At 40.0% G+C, this 20601-nt stretch overlaps 3 protein-coding genes across 3 annotated transcripts; 2 read left to right on the top strand and 1 right to left on the bottom strand.

Moving 5' to 3' along the window:
• The first annotated feature begins 766 nt into the window (after positions 1 to 766).
• On the top strand, positions 767 to 11606 carry LOC148424083 (coenzyme Q-binding protein COQ10 homolog B, mitochondrial-like). Its single transcript, XM_088414987.1, has 5 exons — positions 767 to 900; positions 5832 to 5987; positions 8443 to 8635; positions 9885 to 9986; positions 10158 to 11606. The coding sequence occupies exons 1-5, from the start codon at positions 803 to 805 to the stop codon at positions 10323 to 10325; spliced, it is 717 nt and encodes a 238-aa protein (XP_088271113.1). The 5' UTR covers positions 767 to 802; the 3' UTR covers positions 10326 to 11606.
• A 734-nt stretch (positions 11607 to 12340) lies between these two features.
• Positions 12341 to 18105, bottom strand: LOC148424082 (60 kDa heat shock protein, mitochondrial). Its single transcript, XM_088414986.1, has 11 exons — positions 17973 to 18105; positions 16835 to 17010; positions 16375 to 16710; positions 16173 to 16268; positions 15595 to 15688; positions 15327 to 15495; positions 15155 to 15254; positions 14506 to 14751; positions 14266 to 14440; positions 13213 to 13391; positions 12341 to 13139 (listed from the first exon to the last, which is right to left on the bottom strand). Exons 2-11 carry the CDS (start codon positions 17006 to 17008, stop codon positions 12978 to 12980), a joined length of 1731 nt encoding a protein of 576 aa, XP_088271112.1. The 5' UTR covers positions 17009 to 17010; positions 17973 to 18105; the 3' UTR covers positions 12341 to 12977.
• A 427-nt stretch (positions 18106 to 18532) lies between these two features.
• LOC148424081 (10 kDa heat shock protein, mitochondrial) lies at positions 18533 to 20330 on the top strand. Its single transcript, XM_088415403.1, has 4 exons — positions 18533 to 18689; positions 19735 to 19890; positions 19981 to 20070; positions 20155 to 20330. The coding sequence occupies exons 1-4, from the start codon at positions 18687 to 18689 to the stop codon at positions 20203 to 20205; spliced, it is 300 nt and encodes a 99-aa protein (XP_088271529.1). The 5' UTR covers positions 18533 to 18686; the 3' UTR covers positions 20206 to 20330.
• Positions 20331 to 20601: the final 271 nt, after the last annotated feature.

The raw sequence follows: 20601 nt of genomic DNA, 5'->3' as shown, positions 1-20601 counted from the left end.
TTGTGTGGTGATGTCTTTCCTGAAATTTTTTTTATCTTTCGTGGGTGAACTCAAATGCATAGAATAACAAGTCATCCTAACTCCCAAATCAATCTTTGTGTGTTGCCCCCCCCCCCCCCCCCCCCCTTATGTCTCCTTTAATTTATGATTGGAATACAAACCTACTATTTTCTCTTGTTTTCCAGATTTTTTTTGTGATTGACATACAGACCATAAACTCGCTTGGTTGCACACAAGACCCAAACCTTCATCCAAAATCTGATCTGAATTACATTGGCGAAGGTTTTCCTCCTTCGCTTTCCATAGCTAAAGAAACATGACTGCCTCCATCTGAGCAGCGCTCCCCATGTAATATAAATAGTGATTCCTAGACCTATGTTTATACCGAAAAAAATAATGTTGATTTGATAGAACACATTTACATATTGGTGGTAAACTGGTCATTCCTGTAATAGATCAAAAATTGGAGCTACCACCACAATCGTTTTTCATCAACAATAGTTCGCCACATCACAAATATGTCATTGATTACATCAATGCAGGGGCCAAAAAGGTTAAAAGTCCATCGCACTTGAATGAGTGATTACGTTACAAGAAACAAACCCAGCCAGCATCTCGTGACAGTGCAGTGTATTTTTTCCCTTCGATGACGTACACCACAAGTAACCAATTATAGTCTATCAACGTGATTGAACTGACCAATGGGTATTCGGAGTAAGTCATAGGAGGCGCGGCCTGTGTGTGGGCCTCTCCTCTTAGTAAGTATCAGCTGGGAAGGAACAAACCTGCTACGTGGGGGAAGATGGCGAGAGGAGCACGAAGTTTGCAAAAAATCGCCGCTTGTGTGAAGCCGTTGCCGTCCGTGTCCAACCGGGATGTTCGCTCCAGGAGCGCTGTCAAGTAAGTGCGTGTTCTTGGTAGTCGTACAACTTAACCGGTTTTAACTGGCTGTATGCGTGTTTGAACGCGATCGAAACGCTAGCATTTCCTTCGTCTGACCCAGTTTGCCTCCAGTTAACTAAAAGAAATTGGGCTTTCTTCCAACCAATCAACCTTTTGCTTTATTGTTAACTTTGTGTTAATTCTTAGATTTATCGAATTGCATAATGTTTGGACTGAGTCCAGAATTCACAGTAATGATGTTTTCGCCAACTTAACTCCATTTGCTCATTTCGTATCAGTTCTGTGATCGGTTGTCACGATCTCATGCCAAGGGTTGTGCATATTTGCAGAGTATCTTGTTGTAATGTATCAACCAGCGTTTTAATAGTAGGAAAAGCACCGTAGATTAAGAGTAACTTGTTACTTTTGTGTTTCGCATAAGCGGACTTTTTGGTTGCTTTCATAATTAATGAACAACAAGGGCTGAACGATTATCGAAACAATAATAATAACAAAAATGTCTGATTGAGGTAGATTTCCAGAGAAATCGTTGACTTCAAAACTAATTCTCCAACTATTTATTCAATAATCCTAAATTTACATATCAGCCTAATATCCATTCATCACTCCCCGTCGAAATTTGTCAACTCGAACTCTCGCTTCTTTATTTCAAGTACAAAATGATCTCAAGTGAAATTAAAGCCTCTTGGACTTTAATCCACACCATTGATAGCTTGCACTTTTTGCACACATTCATAGTTTAAAGTTTATCCATATGATACCTTGGGTATCATATGCTGTGACGTGGACATTTGTGTTGGTAAAAAAGTCCTTGGATTGTTATATCCTTAAAATTTGATTAAAGTAAAATCAGTGAAAATGCAACTCTAAACATGACGTGAAAGTAAGATGAGAAAATAATATTAAACTAAAATTAGGCCATAGTAAAATAATGCTTTAGTTGTAATCTACTCCCGTCCCGGAGTTGTCTACTCCTGCCCTGATTGGTCGATGGTCGCACCCGGAATCAATCACGTGTCTTGTAGGAGTGCTCATCTCCATCATGAAACTCAGACACACTTTTAGATAGGTGTGAAGGGAGAGGAGGAAAAAACAACGCTGCACCGCAGCTTTATAAATCTCTTATCTGGATTTCTTTTGTACTAAATATCTGGTCAGCTACAAGTTTCACTTCTAATTAGACTTCCGGGCATCACTAATATAATCGCGGCTCTCCGTGAGACTACAGCCAAATGGATGGGATTGGAAGGGAAGGCATAACAGTACAGTTATTGTATAAGGTTTAATATTTAATAATTTAAGTAAATATGTGTTCTGCAGTAGTCCGACATCCGAGGAGTATCCATGGCACCGACACGACACGTCTATTTGCCATGCAAGAACAACCATTCACGGACCCAATCACACCTAAGAACAATTTAGTGTATCCATTACACCTGGCGTGCAAGTTTTCAGAACGTAGGAGAAAGTCGGGGTGCACGGAGAGAACCCCGGCAGGCTTGGGGAGAGCATGCAAACTCCACACAGGAAGGCTGTACCAGCTGGAATTGAATTTGGGTCCCTTAACTGTGAGACGGACGGATTTCCCATCTTTTATCAAAGACGTATACGACATATACACTGTAAATAGGTTAGGTTAGGCGTAGCACATGTTTTTTTTTTTCTTATTTAATTGCCTTGAAAAGCTAAGACTTTGTAATCTTATTGAATATTTTTGAACATGACTAAATTTACAGCTGTACCATACAGAATTAAATAATAATCACACTGATTCTAATTGTTGAATTTCAATTTTTTTTAACATCCTTGAATCTAATTGTATCAAAGCGTGAATATCTCTAGTTTTAGCATTCCCCACACAATATCTGCAGTTAACTTATTTTTACGCAATTTTTCATAGTTTATAGGAATGTCCAAACAGGGGTTTATTGCTATAACACTGGTTGAATTATTTCTACACTCTGGTGGCCTGTTAGTATTAAAATGTAAGTTATGACATTGTTGGTACGGCTCATAAATGTTATGGTGATAAGACTATATTCTGTTACTAAAAAGTGGCCCTACCTTAACTAGTACTGGTGCTAACAACTTTTTCAGTCGGTCCCATCGTACAAGATTTGTTTGCACACTTTCTAGCATGACCCTATTTGATGATTTATAATCATTTCGATTTAAATACCGTAATTTCATATGACTTAAAGATTTACATTGACTCAAGATATGTACATAGCAAAATATTTGACTAACAAGAACTCTCTGTAATAAGCAGCACCCGACAAAACAGGTCAATTATTTTCTATAACTTTAAAAAAAAGACATTGAAGAAAAAAAGATTTGCTTTTATGGGAAAATTAGTTAGTTCAACACAGAGGGGCAAGCTGTTCTAGTGCGATTGTATGTCCTACAATGCAGTGTTTCCCAACCAGAGTTACATGACCACATTACAGGGTCCAAGTAGAAACTCATTAATGCTCAGATGACTGAGGAAAATAAAATAAAACTGCAGTGCTTTTGTGTTTTGTTTTTTTTGTTATACCAAAGGCAGGTTTCTTATTTTTCATTGATATAACAACAACTAGAAAGGAAATCAGAAGCCGAGTTGTTTGATCAGGTTTTGTAAACGTAAGTGATGAAATGGACCATTTGTTGTAATCAAGTAAAATATCAAAGACATTTCACCCCCAAAATTCATTTTGACGTGTGTCAGCTTTTATAGATTTATAGAAAGTTCACAGTGTTTAAAGATTGCCGTTATTAACATTTAACACATTGATGCTGGTAGTGCTATGATGTGAGTGTAGTTGCAAGGACTGGGTTTGAAATGTCCTACTGCATTTGAATCCACCATCTGATTACAGTAGCAGCTAGTGCTAATGCTGGAGAATTGTGCTGTGTCATACAATGACTGCGTAATTGACTAATGGTTTTTTAAGCATCCCTAATCAGCGATTGGCTGATATTTTTTAATATTGGTGTTGGTAGCAACATGATTTGAGAGCAGTTGCGAGGATGAGTCAAGCTAGCTGTTCCGCCACCATAGGTGTAAAGGCTAACTTCGAAATAAAAGCCTACTATAACTACTGCTGTGAAGTTAGGTTTGTTTTTTTTGAAGTTAGCCTTCATAGCATGCTGATGGCATGTAAAGTAGTGATGTTGTGTCTTCATTGGCTTGTTTTTCCTCTGAGCAAACATAAATAAATATATAAATGCTGTCACCACGATTGTCCATACTAATTTAAAACATGTACTCGCACCACACGATCAGGAAAAAAAAAATTCTCCAGCGCACACAATTTTGGCTACACTTGATTGAGCCCTGTAAAGGGAAAATTTGTTTCAAATTTCAAACACTTGCAAGTTACTAATGCTTTCTCAAAAGCCTTTGCATGACAATTTTAGTTGGTCATTAAATTCAAATGAGTTGAGACGAATATCGGATATCATCTCCAGTGATGATTAATGCAGGGTGCGAAGTGGTTTGTATTTATGTAAATGCCAGTGAACGTATGGAGTCCCCCACAAGTTCACATGGTGATAGCTCCCACATCACTGCCGACAGAAATGAAGGTTTGTGCTTTCAAGTGTTAATTTCACGTCTATGTGGCTGTGGTTTTTGTCCTATGTTGGATGGCCTTCTATTCTGAGGTTGCACTTGCATTGACCGTCGGAGTTGGTCACACGGTGAGTGTATCACATTTCAACCAGTCAGGATTGAGCAGGAATGGCCGGTCGCTTCATTCCGACAGGCACAGAACAGGTTTTGTTTTTGCTCACTGACACCCATATTAAGCTTCCCGACACGTCGAGCCAGATTTTACGACTCATTAAAGAACATGGTCTTTTTATTGTTTTCTTAAGTCAGTATACTATCATGTCTAGTACTGTATACACCTGCTCATCGCAAAGCTATCCATTACAAATGTACCACTGCAAGCAGTTCAAGGGTACAGTAAAAGTAGGAATTGAGATACTTTACATTAGAAACGAGTTCAAACTGACTAGTGGAAACGACCCTAGAAAATAAAGTGAGCATAGTCTACTCCGTATGGATGTTGTTTGCCTCACAAAACCAAACAGAAATATTTGCATTGACGTCGTTAGCACTCCACCACTTGCGTCCCTGACCTTTTTTACCTGGAATGCTGTCACATGTTTTACTGGATGACAGAATGGGAGCTTCCATGAACCATATATCAAATCAAAGCAGCAATGCTGTATATAATTAGCCGTACATTAGCAATACATTTTTGTATTTTGGTTCAATGTGGAATTTCGGTTACTTTACATTGATGATTTTATGATAAAACAGCTGAAGATTAAATAGTTCCAGCCTGGTTTATCAGGTTGACTGCCTTAATGGGCCTCAGCAGACATTGATTAAGGTCAAATAGGGAACATCTACACAAAAATGGTCTCGTGATTACTTTAATCTTTTTTTTTAAGTGTTTATGTTCAATGTATAGTCAAAACCGTTTGTAAACTGGAGGAGAGGGAGCCACAATGACAGCTTTTATTTATGTATTTATTTTTATAAAAAACGTTCTAAATTACAATCTTTCCTCTACAAGACTGAACATTTTGGTCTGCGACTGATCATAATTGTCACAATACCTCAAATACTCTGTGAATATAACAAAACAAGGTTAGCACATCAATTTGTCTGCCTTCCTTTAACTTTTGTACCTTGGCAACAATTTGCTGAGTTGTTAAATTGATATTTGTCACTACTTCTTTCACGTGTCGTATTTCTCAATAAGAATCTAGGCTACAAATTGTTTGTTTGCCTTCACTTTTGTGCCTTCCTAAATGCATGTAGATTCCTAGGTCTCACTTTCTCTGTGTTATGTCAGCACTAGAAGTGGGCCAAGGTAGTGGTAACCCTTACATATACATACTGTTTATTATTGTCTCTGTTGTGTGTCCGGCAGATTCCTACCATCATATGGAATCCTGATGAAGCGTTTGCCTCCCTTGCTGGGCGCCGTCATGCCTGGCCATGGCGCCGTTCTTTCCACCCGTGCCTTCTTCAACATTGCCAACACTTTCTCCAAAAGAAGGGAATACGCTGAAAGGCGCATCATTGGGTAGGTATAGCTTTTCTGGGTTTGTCTACCTGGGACATTTAAACTGTTATTCACTTGTGGCCATTCTAGATATATTTTTTTAGTCTGTTTAGCAATAAAATGAATATTTAGGACACCATTTTTTCATGCTTTCAATGTGTGCTTTTTTTACAGGCCATGGTAGAAATGGAAAGTTAAGATAAATGAGAAAGCCTGAAAATAGTTTTTTGGTACCCATTGATAATGTCACAGATGTATATACACATGCCTTCTTATTTATCCCTAATTTGTGTGTTTACAAGACGTGTTTGTGTCCAGTATCACAGGCAACATTCTCTGTGCAATGCCTGCTGTTATGTAATAATGACAAATAATTTGAAGGGGGTGAGTCCGTGTCGCCGTCTTGCATTTCAGTCCTTCTGTGAATCTGTGTGGCAGTTACATAACTTGAGTGCAGGAAACACAAGGCAGCGCTTCTGTGCCACCATTGTGCCACAACACTCAAATGAACTGGGTACTCAAAGTTCCATTACTTACATTGCTTAAAGTTACAATACTATTTGGAATAATTCAGTGTAAAACTGTCTACAATACAGCATAAATCCAGTTTCTTTGCTCTACATGTGTAAAGTCAATGTTTAACATTGGTCCTCAGGAACAGCGCATTTTTGTTCCTAAATTAAGCAAAATTAACTGGAATCAACTTATTGCTAAATTGTGTTATAGTGCAAAACGTTATGCGTCATACAGAGGCGGTCCGTACGTTTCACATTTACACCTTCAGTGATTCGACTCGAATAAATACCCCTCAGAAACACACATACGCATTACTGGGCTACACAGGCTAGTTTACGGAGCTTTTAAACACCAATACACCCTCATCAGCAGTTAAAACTTATCATTATACATGACACTGTGATATCTTAAAATAATTAATAATTGCAACATATGTTCAGCTTAATGCCCTTGTGGTAAAATGTTACTATACCCACGCACAATCCATTTATTTTACTTGGCAGCTCCATAGTTTGTGTTTTTGCGGTAACGTTTGTTGTTTCTTTTTATTTATTTTTTTGTTTTTGTATTTTCTATTTCTTTCCGTTGCTGTGTTTACTTTGTTCACCTGTTATGCAGAAAAATTGAAAAATAAAATACTTAAAAAAACAAACAAATAATAATAATTTAAAATTATTTGTCCACAAAGTTTTATGAAGTCCACCAAGAGCAGGCAAGCTTTAACAAGATTGTCCGTTAAATTACAAATTGCAGTTTAATATAAGAACATCAGTTTATTTCTTTACTAGTAATTGAATCTGAATGAAATAAAATTACAAAAACATTGAAAATAAAAATATAAATAAATCAAATGCTTGACTCACTAAAACAGCTGTCCCCCACTTATTTCAATACAAAATCCATTCTTCTTTCTTTCCTCAGAAAGACTTCAATGACTTGCTTGTAGAGTATGTCTGCACGTTTCATTTCCAGTAATGAATCCTTTTCCATTGACACGGAGGCCGATGCTAAAAGTGGCATCTGTCCAATTTACATTTTGCTCTTCCTCAGCCATTGTGGGTTAGAAAAAAAAAAGCGGGTAGAATTGATTTTTCTGCTAAATGTCCATGGGTCTGGATTTGCTGTTTGCTAGGTCTTGAATTCACATCAGCCAAGCAACATGGTGTAACGTTGTCGAGCAACAGTTTTTTTTTTTTAAATAACTTTATTTAACAACTTCCAACGTTAAAAACTGTTGATAACACAGAACCCCCTCCCTGTAGGGAGATCCAATCACGGCACGTTCAACGTGAGGCTTCTCGCTTACCAACTTATAACTGGATTGGCTTTTGCAGCTGGCTATTAACTATATGGGCCCGTTCACATATGCCTTTGCTCACTGCACATATGTCTTTGCACAGTGCTCAGAAGCACGCAACCATCAAGTGTGAATGCCCTCCAATGGGTCTGATTGCAGGCAGATTTCATACAGCCTGGCGACACAAGTTAGCTGAATTCTAATTGACTAAAAACTCTAACGTAAATCTACAAACACTGGAAGGAGCGTAACCGAATGGATATAATATGACACGAAAAGAACAGAATATGGACAACAATTTTATATATAAAATATATATATATATTTAGTAAAAATAAATTTAAAAGGAAATTGAGTTATTATAATTATCTTAGCTCCTTATAGTTATGATAATGATGTCAGGTTATGTTAGGACAGCAGAGAAGGCCTTGCTGGCCCTGACGGTCCACCACTGTTGTCCTAATACAAAAAATGCTTTGCGCTGATTAGGAATTATACTGTGTAAAAATCTTTTTTTCATAATTGAAACAATCTTGCACCAGGGCTGTTAATGACAGTATTTCATCACTGTAGGTTTGAGATCAGCACTGCTTTTAAGTAGAAGATATAGGGTGGTTAACCTGCCAAATGCCAAACAAACATTTGTACTTTTTTTGTGCTCAGGTATTCCATGCAACAAATGTATGATGTGGTGGCTGGTGTGGAAAACTACCGTCTCTTCGTTCCCTGGTGCAAAAAGTCTGATGTCATCTTTAAGCGGACGGGATACTGCAAAGCCAAACTCACTGTGGGCTTCCCTCCAGTGACTGAGAATTACACTTCACTTGTCACCACAGTGCGCCCCCACCTGGTCAAGGTGTTGTATTTTTGTTTGTTTGTTTGTTTGTTTAGGACACAGATGTCAAAGTCCAGGCCTCAAAAACTATCTTGTATATTTTCGTTTCTTCTCTCTCAAACACACCTAATTAAAATGACTAGGACCATTTTGCAGCACCTGCAGTGCTTGCTAATCATTTGAAATCAGGTGTACCGGGCAAAGAAATCCGAAAACATACAAGATACCGGCCCTCAAGGACTGGCGTTCGCCACCTATTTTAACTACCGGTTGTTTATAAACCTTTACAAACAAAGGCTATTTTACCACCGACTTATGCTGAAAAACGCATCATAGTCCTTCCAATGAAAAATTCAATTTCATCATGGTGGTGAATGGTGTGCACTTTAGCTACATTGTATGTTGTCTAAAGTGCTTTACCAATTCATGTTCACGTTAACCTAACAAAGGAGGAATTCTACTCCAGCGTCCAACTTTGCCAACTCCCTTTGCGTAGCTCCTTGGTTACCGGCCCGGAGCTACAGAGGTGACAGGCCATTGTCGATGCACATGAGACGGGACGCCTTCTCTGACTCAAAAAAGTACCCTTGGTGCCTCTGAATGTCCGCTTGGAACTCCAGGAGTAACGCGTCGGCGCGTTTGTGGCCAAAAACCAGACACCTCCCAGCCCGTGGTAGCCCACTAAGAGCTCGAGACGGAACAGGCCAGCCTGTGTAACAGCGGAGCCAAAAAGCAGACACCTTCTTTGGCTTGAAAGCGCCCCCCCAGTGCTCATGAAAGGCATAGCGAAGAAATGACAAAGGTGTTGATACACTTGTCTCATTGGCCTTTATTGACTCACTTTATTGACTGCTTAAAAGCAAACTACAATAGTCAGGTAAAACATGCATGTTGTTGTCAATAACAAAACGCTATGACACATTTGAGTCAAATGGGGAAAATTCTGAAAAATTTGCCACTCAATTTCAGTACGCACTGATTTGTTCCATGCTGTAATCTGTACAGGTACTTAAACACTAGTCAAAAAGTTAGAATACACGTTTGCTTTGCTTATGAAAACAGGTGCTTTATAAAATGTTGATTTATAGAAACAGTTCATTTCTATTTATTTTGTATTTTATAATACCGCACAGAATTAATCTTCATTATTAAAAGCTTGTAACAAAATGATTTAGTTTTTGGATTACTGGAGCAAAAAGATTCTTTTTTTTTTTTTTTTTTTGCTAACACTGAGACTAAGTGACAAATGAAGCGGGTGCCGTCTTTTCAGGCATCCTGCTCAGATGGCAAACTGTTCAACCACCTGGAGACCATTTGGCGCTTCAGTCCCGGACTGCCTGGCTACCCTCGGACCTGCACCGTGGACTTTGATGTGAGTTGATTTTCAAATACACAGCAGTTAGGTGTTCATATGTGACAGTTAAATGTCTGATTTTGAGCGTGAAATGCGTGCAGTGTGAAAAAGAGGTAATGACAGGGTGCAGTTTTTAATTTTGTTATTTTTTAATGTCCCATTAAAAGATGTATGTGCCGTGTTTTCCAGATCTCCTTCGAGTTTCGCTCACTTATCCACTCGCAGCTGGCGCACGTGTTCTTTGACGAGGTGGTGAAGCAGATGGTTTCTGCATTCGAGCGCCGCGCCACCACCGTCCATGGCCCCGAAACACCCATACCGCGCGAGCTCATGTTCCACGAGGTCCACCATACGTAGCGACACTTTGGCAAAGGAGTGATTGAAAGCAACAACCCACGTTCTACCTGATAATGCCAGTGCCTTTTGTTTTTGTTGTGTGTGTGCGTGCGTGTGTGTGTGCGCGCGTGCGCGAGTGTGTGTGTTTCTGTGAACATATTCATGTGAAGTTGCCATCGTTATCCGTGTAGATTCATTACCGTAACAATCCCCCTAAACCCACAAAGTTATTAAATTCATCCACTAAACTCTGCATAAACATTTGCCATTCACAAAGTGAAAGTACTATTTGGATAGAAATACAACTTTGGTACCATATTGTGGAGTCAACAGGCAAACCTCTTTTGCAATTACCGTATTTTCTGGACTGTAAGCTGCACTGGTGTATAAACCCCAGGAGCAAAAAAAAAAAAAAAAAAAAATTGTCACAAGGTCAGCCGCAGGTTGTAGCGTCAGATGTTTAAGCAGAAAGATGGTATACGAAAGTTTTTTTTGTTGTTGTATTTTTTGTTTTCTTGTTCAATTTATAGCTATAGATAGATTTATAGATATAGATTTCTATATTTTTAATACTGTATTTTAATAACTTTTTGAGCACAGCCATTGATTCACATCTTTTCAGTTCTATTTATTAGTTGACGCAGATACATATATTTGCTTTACCAGTAAATTGTCTCCTGGTGAATAAAACCCCTCAAAACCTGCAGACAAGTCACACTGGACTATAAGCCACAGGGATCAAATCATGGGAAAAAAGGTGCAGTTTATAGTCCAAAAGATACGAAACTGTAGCGGAAAACCACAGAGCCATATAACTCAAGAAGCAAGTCCTTAAAAGAATGGCATCCATTTTGCTTTAAAGAGGCCTTTACGGAGATTCCTGAGGTGAGGTTATTCTTTTTAGAGGGGGGGGGGGGCTCCATCTGGCACAACAGCTGACTTTCACATGCCTTCCAGGGGTTGCATTTAAATTGTTTTGAAGAATTGCCCGGTGGGCTGGATCAAATGCTCAAATTTATCACGTGCTCAAATGATTAAGAGCTGCAGGTTGCCCACCCACTCTGCTGCAGCAGTCATGTTTGGGATACACAGTAATTTAGGAAGGGTGCTCAGGTGTTATTCTCTCACTCTTCACTTGTTCACATGGTTACCTCCATTGAGAATAGTTATTTCAATGCTAGAATGTGTGTTGTTGTACAGTTGATAGTATTTTATGTGCAATATCAGGAAACCTTTATTTTTATTTAATTGTATTTTTCTAACTCACATAGCAAAATAAACTAGGAAGTATGCCCGCTCGCATATTTATTGTCCTTTATAAAACCTGCTCACGTATTTATTTGAATGTAAATATCACATCAGGTTGTTTTTAAAGAGGGAAAAATGAGAGCCTGTTTTTTTTTTTTTTTTAATAAGGGACTGATTTTGAGAATTTGAAACAAAAATGTATTCATTGCATGATGTATAAAACTTTTCAAAAAAAAATTGTTTTGTTTTTTTTCCCCTCCAATCATTGGCAGTTATTTCATAACAGTAGTGTAATGTGAGTGATAAGAATAAACCAGCCTCTGGTATGAAGTCACGCTGTCAACATGACGGTCGAAGTTGAAGCCTTCAAGATGTTCTCTTACTATTGCAACAAGCAACGTAACAGTGATCTGATTAAAATACAGCTGTACAAATTTCAGTCTGCTTCTCTGCAAACATGTTCCAGGGGGAACAGTTTTGGTGGTGACTGTTGTACAGTATTTGCATTGAGGATATAAAAATGACTAATTGTCAATTAAACTTTCATAATTGAAAACATTTTGATATGAGGTATAATCACCACCACTGATCCAAGTCTACTGTACATGTTACAGATTAAAAAAAACTGCTATTATGTTACTACAGGTAAAATGTATGAAGGTAATGTTTCAATTTATTGGAACAAATGATGTTGTATCCTGTGACCGTTAGGATCAATCCTAAATCTTTGCAAACTGACTTCACATTCAGTACTACATTGCAGGCCCTCTTCAATAACAAAACCTAAAGCATTTGAAAAATTGTTTTAATGAAATCAAATAAGCATTCACCTGCATCATCAGCAGGGGAATGACATATATATAAAAAAAAAAAAAAAATTAAGTCATGACAAATATAAATGACAGCAACACATTCCTGGCTGGCTTCACACTCTGCTTCATTAGTTTTCCCCATTTTTTTTTATTGTATTTTTTTACTATGTTACTTTGTCTAAGGATATGAACAGGAAGTTGACAGATTTCCACTGCAGGAAGTCATCTTTGCTTAGCCAAACACTATTTAGCATTACTGAGTGATAATTCTTAAATCCTCACATCTGTTGGAGGAAGATAACTTAATAGTGGTGGTCAATGTTAAACCGACCCATAGAGAGCACCGCTCCTGTAAACTTGGCCAGAGTGTTCCTGCAGGGGAAGAAAATGGCCGCAGTCTACACACAGTCCAGGTATTTTACATCATGTTGTGGATTAACTGATGTGGAAAACAAGCACATCTCCTCCTGGAAGTTGGCGAAGGGTTCAAAGGTTGACCACCTGCTGTGCCAACTTCCTGTAGGTCGAGTTCAGTGAGTTGTGACTGCAGAGTCTCGGGGCGCCATTTTGTTTAGTCTATACAGTCACAGAGGAACAAAGGAGCGGTGGCCTTTTAGAAACCCATGCCGCCACCCATGCCACCCATTCCGCCCATGCCGCCCATTCCGCCGGCCGGCATGTCTTTCTCCTCCTTGGGGATCTCCGTGACGACTGCCTCGGCGGTGGACAGCAGCGAGGCCACGCCCGCCGCATCCAGAAGGGCCGTCCGTACCACCTGCACAGAGAGGCCGCTTGGAGCTCAAACCATTTCAGTGGCGTTAGTTACAATGTCCAAAAGGAGGCCTTACCTTGGTGGGATCGATAATGCCCTTCTCCACCATGTTGACGTACTCGCCCAGCATTGCGTCATAGCCCAGGTCGGCGGGCCCCTGCAGGATCTTCTCCACCACCAGCGAGCCCTCAACGCCAGCGTTCTTGGCGATGGTCATGGCGGGGATGCGCAGGGCTCGCCTGATGATGTCCACACCTGACAGATAACAAGATTTATCACACAATTTCATCCCTCTAAATAAAATAATACACTATAAATATGTGTACAGTAGATGTATAGCAATATTTCAAATCTGTTATTACTATATTGGAAGTTATTCGGAAGGAGTTGGAGTAAAGCTTTACTCCTTCCAACTCCTCAAGTATGTAGAATGTAAGTTTATTTCTAATTGTATTTTGTTGAGTTGTTCTTTCATCACTGCCCAGCATCAACCAGCATAAGTCTCTATTCATCAACTCAAACCTAAACTACAACATAATGTTTGGTCAAACAGCTTCCGCCTGCATTTTCTTTCTCCCACCTGTCAAAGTACTAAACTATATTTGTCTAACTTTCCAGTTATCTCCGTTAAAAACATCAACACATCATTAGCATACTGGATTTGTGGCATTTAAGTTTGCAGAGGAAACACTGAGGATCGTAAAAAAATAAAATAAAATAAAAAAAAAAATGTAATAATAATGCAGTATGGCCCCACAAGCCTGGTAATACACATTAATATCTGCATCTGCTATTTCCCCCAGTTGTCTCCAAGAATTTCACACCGGAGCAAGTAGTGTGTTTGTATTAAACAGATTCCGCTCTTAGCCTCATATTGCACTTACCTGAATTACAATATGCCACACCCCCACAAGGATTTTCGTTTTCTACATCTAGTCACAAGAGGTGGATAAAATACTACTACTTTAGTCGAAACTAAACTCAATGAGTTTAGATCAATCAATGAATTTGTTGCTGCATTTCCTGTCTGATAAAATGTATCAAACACGCGACTGATGATTTCATCCCCAAATCCCTCATGTAAGGTTGCAAATAAAAGATAGCACCCATGAGTAAGCTCTTTTCTCACCTATCTTTTGGTCGTCATTGGCAGGTTTGATGGCATCCAAAGAGGGAATGCAACGCAGCAGAGCACAACCGCCGCCGGGCACTATGCCTTCCTCCACAGCGGCCCGCGTGGCGTTCAGGGCATCTGTTACGCGGTCCTTCTTCTCGTTCACCTCAACATCACTGGTCCCGCCGATCTGTGTGGTACCCGCTTACGTTATTCTGCCGTCGGCGACCAGTAAGTCTTGACCGTCACGCGTACCTTAAGGACAGCCACGCCATCAGAGAGCTTGGCCAGGCGCTCGTTGAGCTTCTCCTTCTCGTAGTCACTGGTGGTGTTCTCCAGCTGCTCCACAATCTCGGCTGCCCTCTTCTCGATGTCGGCCGGCGCACCGGCGCCTTTTAGGAGCAGCGTGTCGTCTTTGGTGATCTGCACCTCGCCAACCTTGCCAAAGTCGTGTGCCTGGATGTCCTCCAGAGCCACGGCCAGAGCATCGTCACCAAAAACCTGAGGAAGGCATCAATGCAATGTCAGGCAATTAGAAGGACCTGATTCAAAAGCAGATGTTAAGAGAATTTACCTTTTGTGATCGAAAGGGTCAAAAACAAAAGTGCTTCTTACTTTTATTCTTTTTGCCTTTTCACACTTAAACCTATGAACCATTATATATCTTCTGTGAAGTTAGTATGCTAGTTTTTGGAATATGGGAGCACGGGGAAAAGAAGCAACATTCAAAAACAAAGGCCCGAGAGGAGCTAGAAACCTGCATATAGAAGCCAAGTTTGCTTTTTTTTTTTTTTAACTAGCATTGTTTTTTGCTCTTGCTTAATTTTGAAATATGACATTTCACACAAGTATTAATTATTTTGAAAGGAGTGAGCCGTTTGCATATGGAGAAAACTGGACCTACAGTGCCCCCTGTGGCGATGGCCATATCCTTCAGCTGGTTTTTCCTGTTGTCTCCAAAGCCTGGAGCTTTGACTGCTACCACCTGCAGGCCAACCTTCAGCCTGCAAACACAGCCATGTAAATATAGCTAAAAATATACCAGTCTAATTATTCTTTTTGTTTTGTATGCGGACCTGTTAAGCACCAGGGTGCTGAGGGCCTCTCCATCCACATCCTCAGCCACGATAACCAGAGGCTTGCGGTGCTGGTTGGCGATCTCCAGGGCGGGAACAATGCTCTGGACGCTGGAAATTTTCTTCTCACTGAGCAGCAGGTAAGCATCCTGGAACTCACATTTCTGTCCTGCACAGTAGGAATATACTGTCAGTCCTGTGTCGTTCAAGGCAATTACCACTTCTCCGTTGTTCCACGGTTGGGATGGTCAACAAGCGGGCTTCTTACCTTTGGCCGTGTTGATGAAGTATGGGGAGATGTAACCACGATCAAACTTCATACCCTCAATGACTTCCAACTCATCATGAAGAGTTTTTCCATCCTGAAAGATTTAGGTAGAGAACATTCATACAGTAGAATACAAAACTTTATTCCATACAAAGATGAAAAGAAAAAGATGAACACAGGTGGGTTTTGCGCTTATTTAATTATCTACAAATCCAATACTTATTAGATTGCTGTGTTTATACAGTGGCGCTGTATAGAGTATATCATTAAAGAAAAAGACTTGTCCCTTATCCTTACAATTCTTGCATTCATCATACTTTGATTTTGACAGTTTCTGCTTGATTTTTTTTGCAGAAGTGGGAACAGCCTTCCAGAGCTACCATTGGGATGCAGGTTGCATCCCACCTCATGCAGCTAGTCTTTCGCTATTGCCTCTCAGTCTCATAGACCATTTGCTAGATGACCCTTCAGAGATTTTCAATAGATTGTAAATAATGCAAATAAAATAAAGTTGGTTAAGCAATCAAGTACTGTCCACAGACTGACAACCTCTCAAAGCGCCGCAAAAAGTTGCTGACCTTCACAGTGATTACACCTTTACGACCGACTTTCTTCATGGCATTTGAGATGATGTTCCCAATCTCGGTGTCGCCATTCGCTGAGATGGTGGCAACCTAATAATAATAATAATAATTAAAAAAAAAAACACACACAAAAGTCATTTAACATTCTCAAGTTGTTGAAAGCAGTTTAACAATTTTCTCGTTAATGAGCACCCACCTGTGCAATCTCCTCAGGCGTGGTGACTGGCTTGGAAAGCTGCTTGAGCTCATTGATGACGGTTTCAACGGCCATCATGACGCCGCGACGGATCTCCACGGGGTTGGCGCCCTTGCTAATGGTGTCAAAGCCCTCCTTGGCAATGGCGCGCGCCAACACGGTGGCGGTGGTGGTGCCGTCGCCTGCCTCCTCATTGGTGTTGTTGGCCACATCCTGCACCAGCTTGGCACCGATATTCTTGTACTTGTCCTTTAAGTCAATGCTCTTGGCTACAGTCACGCCATCCTTAGTCACCTTCGGGCTGCCCCAGCTCTGTTCAATTATGACTGTGCGGCCCTGTAATATACACAATTTGTTTCTCTTTGAATTGATATTGGTTGTATTTTCTTAAAAACAATGGGACCCAACTATCTGAATAATTTATTTATTTTTTTTTTTTACATTTGCAGTAACATCATACCTTCGGCCCCATGGTGACAGCAACAGTATCAGCCAACAGGTCAACACCTTGGAGCATGAGGGCGCGGGCGTCTGCACCAAATTTGACATCTTTGGCATAGGCACGTGTGAGGTGAGGCGCCAGTGTCCTGCACACGGGCCTCACCTGCTTCATGATTGTGGGGAGACGAAACATGTCTGCAGAAATAAAGGAAAACGATTATATTAATGAACACTGCCATGTGATAGGGGGCAGACTAATTTAAAAAAAAAAAAAAAGGGCAGGGGGGGGTGTAAAAAGGGGAGGGGGGCATGCTTGCCGGGTCATGACTTGATGCAAACTACAAGTAAGTAATCATTGTCTAAGTATATTTGTCCACTACACTAAATCATACAACAAAGACCCCAGAGGCCATAGGTGGCACAGAAATGGAATGAATGAAATTACACTTGAAGACCGACAATTTAATACAAACACAGCTGAATGGCGACTTAGTATTTTAGCAACATATGTGAGAAGTTTGGAACGGAAGTTCATCTTGGAATTCACATAAGGTAATTAACAGTTTTCGTATTACTTCTTTTACCATGAGATACATGGATAACTACCGAGCGCAGTGTCTGCTGTCTTTTGCACTGTAAGAAAACTTGTAAGAGATAATTAATGAACGTGACATTGCTAACTTCCCCAACCCCACGTGTTCTCGAGCAGGGTCGTGCGTCACAAGGTCAAATAGTAAGAACGCATGCGCAAAGCATGCCTCTCCATCTCTCCATGCCTGACAAACCACTACTACTACAGCACAATTACCATTCCAGTCCCCCACGGAAGGCAATAATCAGTCCTTCAAATTAAAGTCACGCTTCCTTCACATGATGCTCACCACGTTAGGGATAATTGCGAAATTATCATTCGAGGACCCTTTGGTGTAACATTATCTACGTTAAGAATACTTAAGTAAGCATGAAAGCAGATTTTAAGTATGTGTGTCCTTGCAGATAAGTGGTAAAATCTGTTAGCAACACGCAAAGGAAGCTAGGAGCTAGCTGGTCATATTTTTCAATCTCGGAACACATTGTTTCATTACGATCTAGTGTAGCTGCAATGACTGTTAACGGTACATATAGCGAAACATATCTGAAAGAATTTTGACACTTACTTGGGTTGTGTGTGCTGTAGAGCGGCTACAGATGAGGTTCGTCTGCCAGACGAGGTGATATAACGACTGGAGGTGAGGGCTGACTGGTGGAAGTGCACATGGCCTATCGCACATCCGGGTAACTTGCCGGCACGCCCTAAACTCTGAATAATTTTATACTTGCGAGTTAAAAGTCATTTTAATTGTAATTTTCTTACAAATTACGAATAAAAATAACTCAAATTATTATTAAAAATGAGAAAAGATAAATTAAAACAACACGTTTGCCCGTTACATTAGTAAATTAAGGTTTAGATACATAAATACTCGTTCCGGGGCAGACTTTCCAGAAATTTCTCCGGCGCTATTGGAGGAAAAAAACTGAGGTCAAAGGTGACAATGTGCAATGTTACTCAATGCGGAAATTTGTTAGGAATTTTAAAAAAAAGGTGATTATAAGTTAATTATTTTGTTACTCGTCAAACTTAATGCAGTAACAGTAGACACTCGGTTTTAAAAGATACAAATCTTTGGATTTAGCAAGAGGGATTCTGGAATTTCCTGACATTTTGCGCAGCATGGTAAGGTCGCACAGTGCGCGTGCGCATAAGCATTCTGGACGTTTCCTCACGTGGAGCGATTCCCCTTGACCAAGTTGTCACATCCACGCTTGCCGAGAACAACCCCAGGTGGCATCCTCACGTAGTCGACCCTACAGACGTCACAAATTAAGTCATGGTAAGTCTGCATGCCATGTGTTTATATGTTATTGATCACGTAAAAATGTCATTGCCGTAGAGCATAAACCTCCTATCTAGCATGCTAACATTTGCCGGCTAGCATCCAGCAGCTTGTAATGTTAGCCTTATTTAAGCATGCATTAACAAGGTCATACAACGGAGGAACCCATAAGTATTATAAAATGTGTTGACGTCGTAACGAAACGTGACAATTTCACAAGAACGAACGTGTAGTTAACTTAATTTGTGCTCGGTAATAAGCACTACCATCTTAATGCAACCATTCTTAACCTCGTTTGCCATTTCCAAAGAAATGAATTGCACATAAAATACACATGAAGTAATTGTGTGTGTTATTTGGATGTTTTTGTGTGATATCCTCCTCAGATGGGTAACTGGCAAAGATGTGGAAAACGTAATTATAACCATAGAAAGGACATTTTTGCAAAATATGGCCTTATCTGGCTGCTCTGTGTCATATGTGCAGCACTGTGAAATATTACGATGCTTTTGATATTCCAATAATACAGTTTTCAGCGTGAGTTTTCTCTAGTTTCTTGTTTGCAGTTCAAATGAAGTGACACCCAAAGCCTTCACCCACCCCTTCCTCAAACGACCTTGACTCAATGTCACATGAACATCTGCCATGCTTGCCAAAGACTTTTCCAGATAGCTGATTGATGTCTCTTCAGTAAACTTACCAGCTAAACCTCAAATGAATACAGGCTGACTTTCATTGAGCTCACTTGACTAACTTTTGTCATGTGCCTCCCCCTCCACCCACTTCCACCCAACCATCCCATTGTGTTAATCATTCCTTGTGGTCAACTTTAGTGAAATTTTAACTAAAACCGAGCATGTGCAAATACTACTACCTACGACTACTACCTAAAATAGTGTGGCAAAAAAAAAAGTATGAAAGTATATATTGCAGGTTGAAGGTAAAGTCTTGGACAAAAAAAAATAAATCTGTTGATTAATATGGAAAATACATCAACATCCTTATGGAGTTGCTCAATTTTCTTTGTTCTGTGATTTCGCAGGCCTTCAGAAAATTCTTGCCACTGTTTGACCGCGTGCTGGTGGAGCGTTTCACGGCGGAGACGGTGACCAAGGGTGGTATCATGCTCCCTGAGAAGTCTCAAGGCAAAGTGCTGCAGGCCACAGTGTTGGCAGTCGGGCCTGGATCTGTCAACCAGGTCGAAACACTATGATGAATTTTAGGTTGTGGAGCTTGGCTTTTGCTCATATGTGTAAGAAAACTCAATTGTTGATGTTTTTCTTGGCAGAAAGGACATTTGCAGCCTGTCAGTGTGAAGGTCGGGGAGAAGGTCCTCCTACCTGAGTACGGTGGAACTAAAGTCACTTTAGATGATAAGGTATGGTACCATTTTGTCTCAATAGTTAAACTCTTTTACATTTGTCTTTGTTTTAACACTTGCTGTTCTTATTCTGCCGTGTAGGAGTACTTCCTTTTCCGTGATGGAGACATTCTTGGCAAATATGTGGATTAAGGCAAGGTGTGTGCCTTAAAGAAGATGGAAGAAATCATGTTTGCTTATTTTTTTTTTTTTTTATGTTATGCCAACTGTAAATAATTCTAATCACATTTTGTTACAATAATAAAAATGGGCCATTGCTTTTGTCTCCATCTAGACTGTTTCATGGTCACTTTAGCGTTAACGTAAAGAGATATTCACATGTATAACATCTTCAGCTGTAAAAGATTGATATTTTGTTGAACTGAACTTTTTTTTCATATTCAACTGCTTTTAGCAACACATTTTTAACTTGCTGTCAAAAGAAAATGAGAACCATGTGTTCAAAGCTTAGATAATAACCAAATATGGCTCACCTGTTTCCTGTGTTTGGTCATGTGACATTCACAAGTGTGACTGGCTCTTGCAGCA

Source organism: Hippichthys cyanospilos, chromosome 5 (assembly GCF_059441005.1).
Source record: "Hippichthys cyanospilos isolate Australia breed blue-spotted pipefish chromosome 5, RoL_Hcya_1.0, whole genome shotgun sequence".
In the NCBI taxonomy this organism is placed as follows: Eukaryota; Metazoa; Chordata; class Actinopteri; order Syngnathiformes; family Syngnathidae; genus Hippichthys; species Hippichthys cyanospilos.
The sequence above is the reverse complement of the archived record's forward strand: the minus strand, read 5'-3'. Positions and strand labels throughout refer to the sequence as shown.